Source organism: Cucumis sativus, chromosome 5, assembly GCF_000004075.3.
Source record: "Cucumis sativus cultivar 9930 chromosome 5, Cucumber_9930_V3, whole genome shotgun sequence".
Classification (NCBI taxonomy): domain Eukaryota; kingdom Viridiplantae; phylum Streptophyta; class Magnoliopsida; order Cucurbitales; family Cucurbitaceae; genus Cucumis; species Cucumis sativus.
The window spans coordinates 20,516,874-20,529,866 of NC_026659.2; the positions used below are offsets into that span (position 1 = coordinate 20,516,874).

The 12,993-nt window shown below is 35.0% G+C and overlaps 1 protein-coding gene and 1 long non-coding RNA gene across 3 annotated transcripts; one reads left to right on the forward strand and one right to left on the reverse strand.

Moving 5' to 3' along the window:
- Nucleotides 1–1,290: 1,290 nt before the first annotated feature.
- Nucleotides 1,291–2,193, forward strand: LOC116403940. Its single transcript, XM_031885884.1, has one exon. The coding sequence runs from the start codon at nucleotides 1,291–1,293 to the stop codon at nucleotides 2,191–2,193; it is 903 nt and encodes a 300-aa protein (XP_031741744.1).
- Nucleotides 2,194–6,679: 4,486 nt separating this feature from the next.
- On the reverse strand, nucleotides 6,680–8,968 carry LOC105435513. 2 transcript variants are annotated; one of them, XR_004216576.1, is made up of 3 exons: nucleotides 8,703–8,968; nucleotides 8,324–8,424; nucleotides 6,680–7,348 (listed from the first exon to the last, which is right to left on the reverse strand). It is a non-coding gene; the product is annotated as an uncharacterized LOC105435513 (long non-coding RNA). The 2 variants fall into 2 exon arrangements; XR_969563.2 differs by having other exon boundaries at nucleotides 6,680–8,054.
- Nucleotides 8,969–12,993: the final 4,025 nt, after the last annotated feature.

The following is a 12,993-nucleotide window of genomic DNA, read 5'->3' on the forward strand; positions in this document are numbered from 1 at the left end:
ATGCATGCTATTTAATTTGAATAGTGAAAAGATATCGAGTTATGAATATGCATGGTTTGATTTCTGCCGTTTTCTATGGTTATAGTAATTCAAAGGACTATTTGGCATACCATATAAATTATTACGCACAGTTTTGCAAATATTACAAGGATAAATAGTTAAACACATATAAAAGAATACTAGAAGAGAGAACATAAGGTTTGGTAACCAATTTTGTGTGTATCACCTACTTCTAGTGACAGTATGTCCAGCAAAGATAAGTTTAGTAATATAAAGTCGAATGGTTGTAATGATGTTACTTATTTGTAAATAAATGCAATTATAGCAACACTCAAATAGTCCAACTTAGTAAAAGATCACTTAGGCTTCTTCTAGGTGTGAGATTATCTCTCAATAAAATTTAGGCTCCTCTAAGTGTGAGACTTTTCCTCAACAATAACTTCTACCGTTTCAACGTAATATGAAGACAGCTTCACTTATGCGATACTTAGGCTCTCCTTAACTATCAGAATATCCTTAACTATCAGAATATTTATTCAAAAGATACACATGGAATGATTCAATATGATCAAGAGAGACCACCTCGAAATCCACAACAACAAACACTTCACAATCAAAAGGACTGACACCTACGATGTGGGCTATTAATTTGCCATGATCTTCCTAAATAGGTGGAAGAATTAAGTTATTTTTCTATTTATTGTTTTGGTTATTTATTTTCTTAATTATCTCCAAAGTTTTAGCAAGCACTAAGTTAGTGGGTTACTAATTTTTGCTTCCTTTTAGACTATAAACATTAGTCCATCAAATTGAATAAATGCAAGAAGTTCCATTTAATTTTCTCTCCATCTTGGCAATATATCTTACAAAGTATTTATCTTTTGTTTTCTTCAAGAAGAGTGCGTGAGATTTTACAGATCTTTTGTTGTAAAACCAACATTTGGTATCAGAGCAGGTTGTCTTCTCATTGCATATTGCAACGAAGATGGCAAGCATCTCGCAGCAAACAAAGGAGAATGGTGGAATGCAGATTCTCTACTCGATGTTAACTCCACACAACTACACGGTGTGGATGATAAAGGCAGAAGCAATCCTCGATGCCCAAGGAGTTTGGGAAGCAATAGAGCCAGCGAGAGGAGCCGAAGTGGATGTGAAGAAAGACAAGAAGGCGCGTGCATACATTTCCAATGCATCCCGGAAGATGTACTTCTACAAATCGCTAAGAAGAAGACCGCAAAGGAAATATGGGATAGTCTCAAGACAAGGTACTTGGGCAGTGAGCGGGTGAAGATGGCGAGAGTTCAAACCTTGAAGATTGAGTTTAATGTTCTTTGGATGAAGGAAACCGAGACGATCGATGAGTTCGCAGGAAAAATCAGCGGATTAGCAAGCAAGTTCACCACCCTCGGGGTTGCACTTGAGGATTCATCATTGGTCAAGAAGCTCCTCGATTCCGTCCCCGACAAATATCTTCCCTTTGTCGCCGGAATCGAGCAATTCCAAGATCTCGAAACCATGTCGTTTGAAGAAGCAATTGGACGGATGAAGGCGTACAAGGAACGAACAACACGACTCCGAGAAAACAATAACAACACCGATAGACAACTCCTACTTACCCATGCAGAATGGAAAGCTAGACAAAAAGGACATAGTGGTGACAACTCCTCAATGAACAAAGGGCGCGGATTTAGTGGTACCGATCGAGGAAGATGGCGAGGACGTGGTCGTGGCACTGAGCGTCAAAATAGTGCGGGAGGCACTACCAACACTGGAAATGGCACTCGTGATAAAAGTCATATTAAGTGTTTCACTTGCAACAAGATGGGACATTACGCGTCGGAATGTTGTGGAAAAGGTCGTGACGACGAAGCTCATCTAACTTGTGTCGTCGAAGAAGAACCGTCTTTGATGATGGCCATGTCCCAGGAGGGGACACGCACTAGATGTGATCAGGAGGATGCCATATTACTCAGCAAAGAGCGGTTGTTGCCAGAGATGTATTGCAATGACAATAATGGAGAAAATAATGATGTTTGGTATCTTGACAACGGTGCTAGTAACCACATAACTGGTCATCGTGAGAAGTTCCAAGAATTAGATGAAAGCTTCACTGGCAGGGTGAAGTTTGGCGATGGATCAACCATTCAGATTCATGGAAAAAAGAACAGTCATGTTCGAGTGCAAGAACGGTGATCAAAAGGCTCTCCAAGAGGTGTATTACATTCCAAATTTATGTAGTAACATCATAAGCCTCGGACAAATGACAGAAAACGGAAACAAGGTGCAAATGATAGAAGATATCATGAAAGTGTCTGATAGGAGTGGGAAGCTTTTGATGTCGATGAAGCGAACTCAAAATCGTTTGTATAAGATACCTTTGAAGACACTCAAGCAAGTCTGCCTTTTGACAAGACTAGAAGATCCAACATGGTTATGGCACGTGAGACTTGGCCATGTAAGTTTTCATGACTTGAAGATCATGGGGGAGAAGAAATTGGTAGTTGAAGTACCACTAGTGACTCAACCGAACAAGTTATGTGAAGCGTGCGTGATTACCAAACAAGCCAGATTGCCCTTCCCCCGTCAATCAACATATAGAGCAGAGAAGTCATTAGAACTCCTCCATGTTGATATATACGGATCGATTTCACCACGTACTCTTGCTAGAAACAAATATTTTCTGTTGATCGTTGACGATTCCACGAGATGGATGTGGCTATATATGTTGGAGGCAAAAAGTGACGCATTTGAAGCATTCAAGAAATTCAAACTCTTAATGGAGAACAAGACGGAGTACAAGATCAGAACGCTCCGGACGGATCGAGGTGGTGAGTTCTTATCTACAGAGTTCACCAATTTTGCAAAAAAGAAGGAAACGAACGACACCTCACCGCTCCATATTCACCCCAACAAAATGGCATTGTAGAACGTCGTAACCGCACCGTAATGGCGATGACGAGATCACTCCTCAAAAGCATGCATGTGCCTGCAAAATTTTGGGGAGAGGCAGTGAGACACGCGGTTTATTTGTTAAACCGTCTTCCAACGAAGGCCCTTGGAGAACGCACACCATTTGAAGCTTGGATGGAGAGAAAGCCGCATCTTGCACATTTGAGAGTCTTTGGTTGTGTGGCATATGTAAAGAACACAACCCCTCACCTCAAGAAACTCGACGATCGAAGCTCACCAATGGTATATTTTGGTGTCGAAGAAGGATGCAAAGCTCATCGCTTATATGACCCAGGCCCGCTGAAAAACTACAAATTAGTAGAGATGTTGTTTTTCAAGAGAATCTTGAATGGGCTTGGAACAAAGTTGTTAGTGATGGTAAGAAGATTACAGAGTTTCAGGTGATGGACCAATTTTATTCTGACGAGTTCAAAAACTTGGAGGATGCAGAAACTGGGTTTGAAAATGCCTTACCACATGCAACTGAGATACCTGCGATTGGAGAGACCAGTCCATCTCCTCCATCGACGAACACACCGATTCGTCTAAGATCTCTCAGTGACATCTACACCAACACAGAGGAAGTTGTAGGTGGTGATGAATAAGAGAATGAGGTGATGATGGTAGTGTCCGAAGAACCGACTTGTTACCAAGAAGTTGTTACAGAGGCTCGCTGGTACGAAGCAATGGAGAACGAATTAAAATCCATTGAGAAAAACAACACATGGAGTCTGACCGAGCTTCCACTAGGACACAAACCCATTGGTCTAAAATGGGTGTTCAAATTGAAGAAAGACCCTAATGGAGAAGTTGTCAAGCACAAAGCAAGATTGATTGCTAAAGGCTATGTACAAAGACAAGGCATTGACTTTGAAGAAGTTTTTGCACCGGTTGCAAGACTTGACACCATTCGAGTCATTCTTGCACTCGCTGCAAACCAAAGTTGGGAGGTACACCATCCAGATGTGAAGTCGGCATTTCTCGATGGAGAATTGGAAGAGGAAGTATATGTTACTCAACCGAAGGGTTTTGAGGTTCCAAATGAAAAACACAAGGTGTATAGATTGTCAAAGGCTCTCTACGGATTGAGGCAAGCTCCACGAGCTTGGAACATTCGACTTGATAGGAGTCTCAAAGATCTTGGTTTTGGAAAATGCACTCAAGAGCAAGCTGTCGACACAAGAAGAGAAGGAGAAGAATGTGTTCTTGTTGGAGTGTATGTTGACGATCTCATTGTAACAGGAAGTAGCACTGAAAAGGTCAATAAGTTCAAGCAACAAATGATGGCAGAATTTGAAATGAGCGACTTAGGCCTTCTCTCTTACTACTTAGGAATTGAAGTTGAACAACAGAAGGGTCGAATCCTGCTCAAACAACCAACTTATGCCAAAAGAATTTTGTCCCAGTTTGGAATGGCTGATTGCAATGCCACAAAGTACCCGATGGAACCCAAGGCACAACTTCACAAAGACATGCAATGAGCACCAATTGATGCTACGGAGTATAGAAGCATCGTTGGTTGTCTTAGATACTTACAGAACACAAGGCCAAATCTTTCATATACTGTTGGGATGGCGAGTAGGTATATGGAAAGGCCTACAACCATGCATTACAAGGTGGTCAAGCAAATACTTAGGTATTTGAGAGGGACAATTCATTTTGGGCTCACTTATACGAAAGGTCCCAGAGAATTCAATATATTCGGTTACTCTGGCAGTGATTTAGCTGGTGATCTCGACGAGAGGAAAAGCACAAGTGGAATGACATTCTACTTAAACGAAAGCTTGGTTTCATGGAATTCGCAAAAGCAAAAGACGGTGGCACTCTCATCTTGTGAAGCCGAGTTCATTGTAGCCACTACCGCAGCTTGCCAAGCATTGTGGTTAAGATGCCTTGTTAGCGAGATAGTCGGAATGGAGCCAAGGTCGGTAACATTATTTGTGGACAACAAATCCGCAATAGCTCTCATGAAGAATCCCGTATTTCATGGTCGCAACAAGCACATAGATACACGTTTTCATTTCATTCGAGACTGTGTCGAGAATGGACAAATTATCGTTGAATTTGTCAACACTGGAGAACAACGAGCCGATGTTCTGACTAAAGCATTGACAGGAGTAAAGTTAGTTGCTATGCGTCAACTACTTGGTGTCCGTAACTTAGAATCATGTCAGAATTAGGGGGTAGTGTGGGCTATTAATTTGCCATGATCTTCCTAAATAGGTGAAAGAATTAAGTTATTTTTCTATTTATTGTTTTGGTTATTTATTTTCGTAATTATCTCCAAAGTTTTAGCAAGCACTAAGTTAGTGGGTTACTAATTTTTGCTTCCTTTTATACTATAAATATTAGTCCATCAAATTGAATAAATGCAAGAAGTTCTATTTAATTTTCTCTCCATCTTGGCAATATATCTTACAAAGTATTTATCTTTTGTTTTCTTCAAGAAGAGTGCGCGAGATTTTACAGATCCTTTGTTGTAAAACCAACATACGAAAAATTCCTCTTTGGATAACCTCACAAAAGTGGCACAAAAAGTCTCCAAAACGAACCCCTAAAACAAGAATAGCTCAGCCAAGTAAACACGGACATAAAGAAAAATAACCAAACCCAGAAACTTCATTATTCTCAACTTTGCAAAGGAAAGAATCTTTGAGTAAAACATATTGATATTTTGAAAATATATGTCACACCTCGTTCCAGATTACTGCTTTAAGGTCGAGGCATGACAATTACTTTGTGAAAACATTTTTCTAATCCAAATAAAGATTGGCAAAACACGTTTTTATAAAATTCTATAAAAAAGTTTGTAGAGTTTCCTTTGAAAAACGAACTAACCACACCTAAAAAGAGAAAAGAAAATGCATTTATAAGTTTTTACCATCTTCAGAATAAATACTGAGTGTCTCACCACACACTCACCGGTTTCAACAAAATTTTCAAACCAATTTTAAGTACAATAACGAAAAATAGATACAATGAAGACCATAAAATTGATCAGCAAATTTCGTTGTCCAAATCCATATCAATAAAATGTTTGACTGAATCTACAGTACACCAAAATCTAGTCCTAGTGGCAAATTCAGGTCAAACACTAATGGCAAGTCTTAGTCAACTATAATACCCAACAAAAAATTAAAGTAATTTCTTACCTAATTATCTTAATTTTTTTAAAAGATTGACTTTTGTTATGTGTTATTTGGTTATTGTACTTAAAATTGGTTTTGAAATTTTTCGTTATTGGAATGTTGGTTTAATATATATTTTTCGTTATTGTACTTTGTTGAGATTTGATTTTTGTCAAATATATGATTCTCCTGTACTAATTTCAAATCTCTCTAAAATCTAGGGAGGATTAGTTAATATTGTATCCTAAGAATAAGGAGAGGAGAATCTAAATGAAAGAAAAGATGGATATATATGAGTAATGAGTGTGAAGTAGAAGACTGGCGAAAAAAACAGGCTGAGGTATTTTTTTTTTTTTTTTTTTGAAGATACACAAACTACTCAACTGATAGAAAAACCAGAAGGAAGCGTAAAAGAAAAAGGTGGTTACTTATGCACTATCTATTTGTTGTATATATGGAATGATGTAGTTCCTATGGTTAAAAATTTCGTTGAACGGATAAGGAGTATTTACAAGAAGCATTGACATGAGATTTGATCTCACAGATTCAGGGGGAGTCTGACACCATTAATTACTAGTTACACATTCTGTTCAGAGGGAGCCTGAAGTTAATTGAATCATAGTTATGACTATTGATGTAACAAGAGTAATATGTTATTCAAAATGTTCTTTAATAATATTCCTGATCTGAGCAAGAAAGCTCCCCAGATGTAAGTTATATTTATCGAATTGGGTTAACAAAGTGTTGTGCATTTACTTATCTAATTATGTCTTTAGTTAATTCTGAAGTCAACAACATGTAGTATAACTAGGTGGTGCATAACAGTGTTTCATTTTTCATACTTGAAATTGGTTTGGAAATTTGTCTGATAGTGATGAGTGTGTGGTGAGACACACTCAGTGTGTGTTTATTTTGGAGATGGTAAAAATTTAGTTGTCCGTCTACCGTTCCTATCATGCAACCCGAGCCTCATGCTTTATCCACGAACAGTTTTGTTTTCACACACAACTTCGTTTCACACAGATCTCCATCTCCAGCAGCCATTGAACCAACCCAAGCCCAATTCAAGTCGATCTTCCTTCCAACCGTGCATCTAAGCCAACTTGAGCACCTTCCCCATCTCTAAGCCACACCATCTGCTTTCTTCCTCATCGAGAGACACGGTTAATCTGAGTCGTTGTCACACCTCCTCCTGGACTACCTGCTAGCTTAGACCAAAAGACGGCATGAAGTCAACCGACAACGCTTTTCTCTATATGTATCTGTCGACACTGTTGAAAACTTTGATCATGATAAACTTGTTAATCTAGTATATAAACTATTGTACATGTAACATAACACAGCGGATCCTAGACTAATCATATACATACATGAAGTGTAGCCCGAAAATAACTGATTTCACGAGTAAACTTGGAGACACCTTAACCAAAACCTAACCAACAAAGGTTTATACAACCGCAGCTTATAAAGCTTACACAAACTGTAGACTATCTATATCATACTAAGATATATACATCATAACACAACAAACTCTATGCACAACTCTAACCACGTACTAGCAATCGATATCGGAGCTTCAACAGACTAAGTCAGTACATCAGGCACAAGAAACTCAATCTTTACCTAGAAAGTGGGTAAAATATTTTGGAAGGGTAAGCTATAAAGCTTAGTGAGTGACTCAGTTTAAAACTAGAATTTTAAAGGTAAGAGCACGTGAAAGCTTCCCACGTATAAATCTGTTTATACAAGTCGTAAACATAGATATATAATAGTAAGAATAGCTTCCTCAAATACTCAGTATATACGTCATTGAAATCTAACAAGACATATCAACTATATCAAAATATTTAAACCAACACAAAAAATCTACGTTGTGTAGAGCACACCCAGTACAACAAACGTTTACAAGATCTATGATGTAGTGGGGTCCGCCCAACAGTACTCCCGATATGTAAATTCGACCTATTTCCTCTTGGCCTGTCAAACAACTAGAACCCAGTATTAGAAACCTAAATATTATGATCTTCAAATGCTATGTTTGACATGACTCACTAAGGATAATGCTAAAGAAGTCTATCCTTAAAAAACAAAAAAAAACAAAAAAACAATAAACCATACTCGACACATTTCTCAGAATTTTCCACATACACAATACAAAATTCAAATGATCATAACTCTTTCACTACTTAACCAAAAATAGATTTCTTTATGTCAAAATCTTCATTTTGAGGTCCTCTAAGACTTACCTCACGATATATAAATCTGATTCCATGTGTATAATTTCAGGTATCCCTCAAAACTGAACCACTCCAACAATCGCGCGTACCACGACCCCTTTAACTTGTCCCTACAATTTAACTTATTTTTAGTCGTTTTTGGTTCATAATTTCTTCATGAAAGTTGTAGTAAATTGAATAATATTTCTAACCATACTAAATAGAGATCCTAAGTCCATCGGTACACCCTAAAATACAAAAAAAAAACAAAGATCTTATGATTCCGCGTGAAAACCACCTGCCCTATTTTCTTTGTCAAAATTTAGCCAATGAACATCAGAATTTGTTGAAGCTTTCTTCATAAAATTTGTTTGAAAAAGAATCAGGTTTCAGGAAATTTAAACCTCACCTCTTAATTCTGTTTTTGTAGCTCAGAATCAATAAAAAGCCAGAGATGTGCTTAGTGAACTATAGTGAAGTTGGTCTTGCAAACTCCTTGTCTTCTTCAACAAACATTTCTTGAACTTCTTCTTCTTCCTTTCTCAGCCTTCTTCCCTTTGAAGTCCCTCTAAAATTTGGCGCAAAAATGATGAAGAAATGTTTGAAAAAAAATTGGCGGTGGGAGGTTTCTTTTATAGGCAAAGCACCGAATGTACAAATTCTCTTCTATTTTTCTTTTCTTTTCTCTTTATTTTATTTAATAAAAAACATTAAATATAATATATATATATATATACTTAATTTTCATTTTTCTTTTATTCCTTTCACATAAAAATAAAAATAAAATAGACCAAGAAAATATCGGGTTAGTCGTCCCTCTCTGTCCCAATCTATGTGCGCTGGTCATTAGCTAGTTTGAGTTGTCGCCTCCACCTTGTCATGAAATATTTGGTTTTGTGGTAAGGATGAAATTATGAGTTTTGTGGTTGTCTATTTCATAGTTAATGTTGATTGTAATGTTGGTTTAATTGGTTGGATTAACATTCGATCCTTGAAGATGCCATTGTGGAAATAGCGCTCGAATTCTTGGGTTCACGACAAGTTTGAGTTGGAGTTCAATTCTCCATTACTTGGGTAAGTTTGTGGAATTCGCATTTGGAAAATTGAATGAAGAAATTTGTTTGCAAAAGTGTTTGATTTTTCATTTAGGTTGTTTCATTTGGACTTTACATCGACTGAGGAACTTAGCCAAGTTTAAGGTAAGAGATTTCTACTACCATACTCCAAATAAAATTGAGATATGTCGTATGAGAAGATTTGATTGATTGTGTGTAGTGTGATATTTCATATCTTGACGGGTTATGCATAAGTTTGGATGTATTTATGACTCGATAAACTGATGATTGAATATGTATTAGTATACTTAAGAGTAAAACTAAAATATTGTTCATAGGCTCGAATGTATTTTTCTAGTTGAGATTATTTGAGAGGAAACTATTAGCTTTATCTATAGGGTAGTGTACCTTGCAAGCACAATATCGTACGAGATCATGACATATTGTGCATCTTTTGGCATCACTAGACTGATATGTGCTTCCATCGGGATCATTAGACTCATATGCGCATCCTTCGAGATCACTAGACTGATTGACGTGTGTATCCTACGATATCACAATATTGTTATGATGCAGGGTACCTCATAATAGAAAGTTAATAGTTATACCCCTAATGAGACCAATTGTGGGTCTCTTACTAGGTATATTTTTATACCAACTCTTTCCATATTTAACTTTTTCAAGCAAAGGTAATACGAGAGGACCGATGAGGGAAAAGAGGGACTCATGAACATCATATGAAAATATTTTAAGAACACTTCCGCTTAACGTTTTGATTTTAAAGTTCTGATGATTGAAATGAGTTTATTCTGCGGAACGACTGTTGTTTCTGGATAGCTCAAAACCTAAATATTTTTTAGCTTTTATTTTGTTTGAAACAAGGTCCAAATTAAATTTTTCTTTGATGTTTATTTTTGAAATAGATTTTTCTTTTAATCTTGTGTGTAGATACCGTATTTTGTCCTGCATTTTTTTTATTTTTTTCATTTATTTTTTTTTTAAGAAATTGAATTTAAATTTAAATTTAAATTTAAATTTAAATTTTAAATTTTAAATCTTAATTCTTAATTTTAAATTTATGTTTTAAAACCAAAAAATAAAAACAAAAACATATTTAAAAATAAAAATAAAAATAAAAAGGTTGTTTCCCTCTTCTTTTTCTTATCCTTTCTTTTCTTGACCATCTCCTATTTTTGTTTTCCTTCGTTACCAAGCTCGTACTTTTCCACTCTCTCACTTTCTTCCACCTTCTCCCACTTTCTCTTTGTAGTCTTTCACTCCACTTCGCTTACTAAAAAATGAACGATCAACCTTGCCCAATAAAAAGAGAAGGAGAAGTTTTTTATGGGAGGAGATTTTTTAGAGGAAAGGTATATGTAAAAAATGATATCTTTTCATCTGTTTGTGACTTGGGAAGAGATTGAGAGGATCAATACATAAGCCTTGCAGACCTGTTGGCAATTTCTTTTTTTAATTCATAGTTGATGATTGTGCTTTAATTATTGACACCATTTTTGTTGTGTTAATTAATTAGTGTTTTGCGTCATGGGTTAATTATTTGACACCCATTTCGATGCTATGTTAATTATTCTTTGAATCACTCATTTGGTCCTATGTTAATTATTTCATTTGATTAATTAATTAGTGGTATGTTGTGTTAATTATTTAGGTGTTGTTTTAATTATTTGCATCTCCTTAACTATTTGACACTCATTTGGCATCTGTTAATTATTTACTCTTGTGTTAATTATTGACATGTATTAATTAATTAATTACTATTTTGCGTCCTGCAATAATTATTTGTCTATTGTGTTAATATTTTCATTTGTATTTTCATGACCTGCATTAATTAATTAGCATGTTGTCTACTTTAATCACTCAGCACCAATTTGGCATTCTAAATTAATTATTTACATCTCAAATCTATTTGGTTGTTGTGTTATTTGTTTGCAGCTTGCATTAATTAATTAGCATGGTGGATTTGGCCTTCTATTCTGAATTAATTGTTTGCATCTGTATTAATTAATTCGCCTCCTTTTAATTATTTGGCACTCATTTGACATCCAGTGTTAATAATTATTCATCTGGCATTTGCATTAATTAATTAGTCTAACATCATGAGTTAGTTAACCGGCATGTCTTAATTAATTATTTTGCAAATTTTGCATTTTTGTCGTGTTAATTAATTATTTTGCATCCTGTAATCTTGCATTATTTTTGCATCCTTTTTATTTATTTTATCTGTATTATTTTATCTCAACATATTACCTTAAAATATTTCTTTTTTCACAATGTTTTGTCATCATTTTTATTTATTTTTCAATTTAAATACAAAAATGTAAATTGGAGAAAAAGTATTATTTTTTTATGAATTTTATAATTTAAATTCCATGAATACATGAAATTTCTATATTTAATATTTAATTAATAGATTGTTTTTAAATAAACACAATTCATATTTTAAATGGGACTGAGTAGTGTTTTCTATGAATTTATTAATTCTTAGATACATTGAATTTCTCATTAGACACCGGGATGGAAATTAAAATATCAAAGTTTTGGTATTTTAATATTCCTGAGGTGAATATAAAAAAATATATTTTGAAAAAAAAAAAAATTCATTTTTCTAATGGCTTCTATGTCACCCATAATTATCAATTCATGCTTAGGTTTTATTTTCTTCGATGTGAATTGATAAACATGGGACATTTAAACAAGACCTAAATAAAAAAATTTTGTTTTGTGAATCCATATAATTTAGTTTAAAAGATAAAATTGGGTAACCATTTTATAAGTGTTGTAGGATGCTAACACCTTCTCTACACACAACTGACTTCCGAACTTAAATCTCGTGAATTTACGTAGGCCATCTTTTTTTATTTATTTTTTCTTTGGGTGACCAATCACACCTTAATTTGGTTGGTGGCGACTCCAAAACTATTTATTTATTCAAATTAAATAAACGAGACGGTCAGCCGCTCTACGTAGCGATCACGTCGCGACAGCTTGGCGACTCCGTTGGGATATTGCAATGTGTAAGAGAGTCGAGCCAGTACATTTTTATCTTTTATTCTTATTATATTATAATATGTTGGTTCACTTAATCATTTGTTTTTTATTTGATTCATATGTAACATTTTGTACTATGTTATTGATACATTTTTTTATATGTCATCATGCATTTACACACTCACAAGCCCTCTACCCGGGCTACAACCTTATAGGACTAGAATTGAGGATGAAGTAGTGCTGACCTTCGAGGAGTTCCGACTTTCGTGCAGGCACATGAAAAATCTTCGCTCAGATTAATTATTTTGTTATTTCTTAAATAATATTAGAATAAGTTTGAGGACCTTTTCCTTCTAAGAGTTTAGATGATACTAACACCATGTCATTTTTCTTTTCTAAAAGTCAAAGTGTTCAAAAAAAAATTTTTTTAAACAAAGATTCACATTTGAAATCATACATGTTTCCTTTTTTAAAAAAAAAAAAAAAAGTGGCTTTAATCATAGTATTTTCTACAATAATTTTTTTTTACTTTTTAATTTAATTTTTGTTTTTTTTATTTTTGATTTTTGATTTTTGATTTTTTTAAAAAAAAAAATCTTTTTCTCTCTTTCTTCCTTTCTCTTTGGTCTTCAAAGT

Coding starts and splice junctions, on each gene's coding strand:
- LOC116403940 (XM_031885884.1), top strand. CDS start 1,291: ATGGCGAGAGTTCAAACCTTGAAGATTGAGTTTAATGTTCTTTGGATG.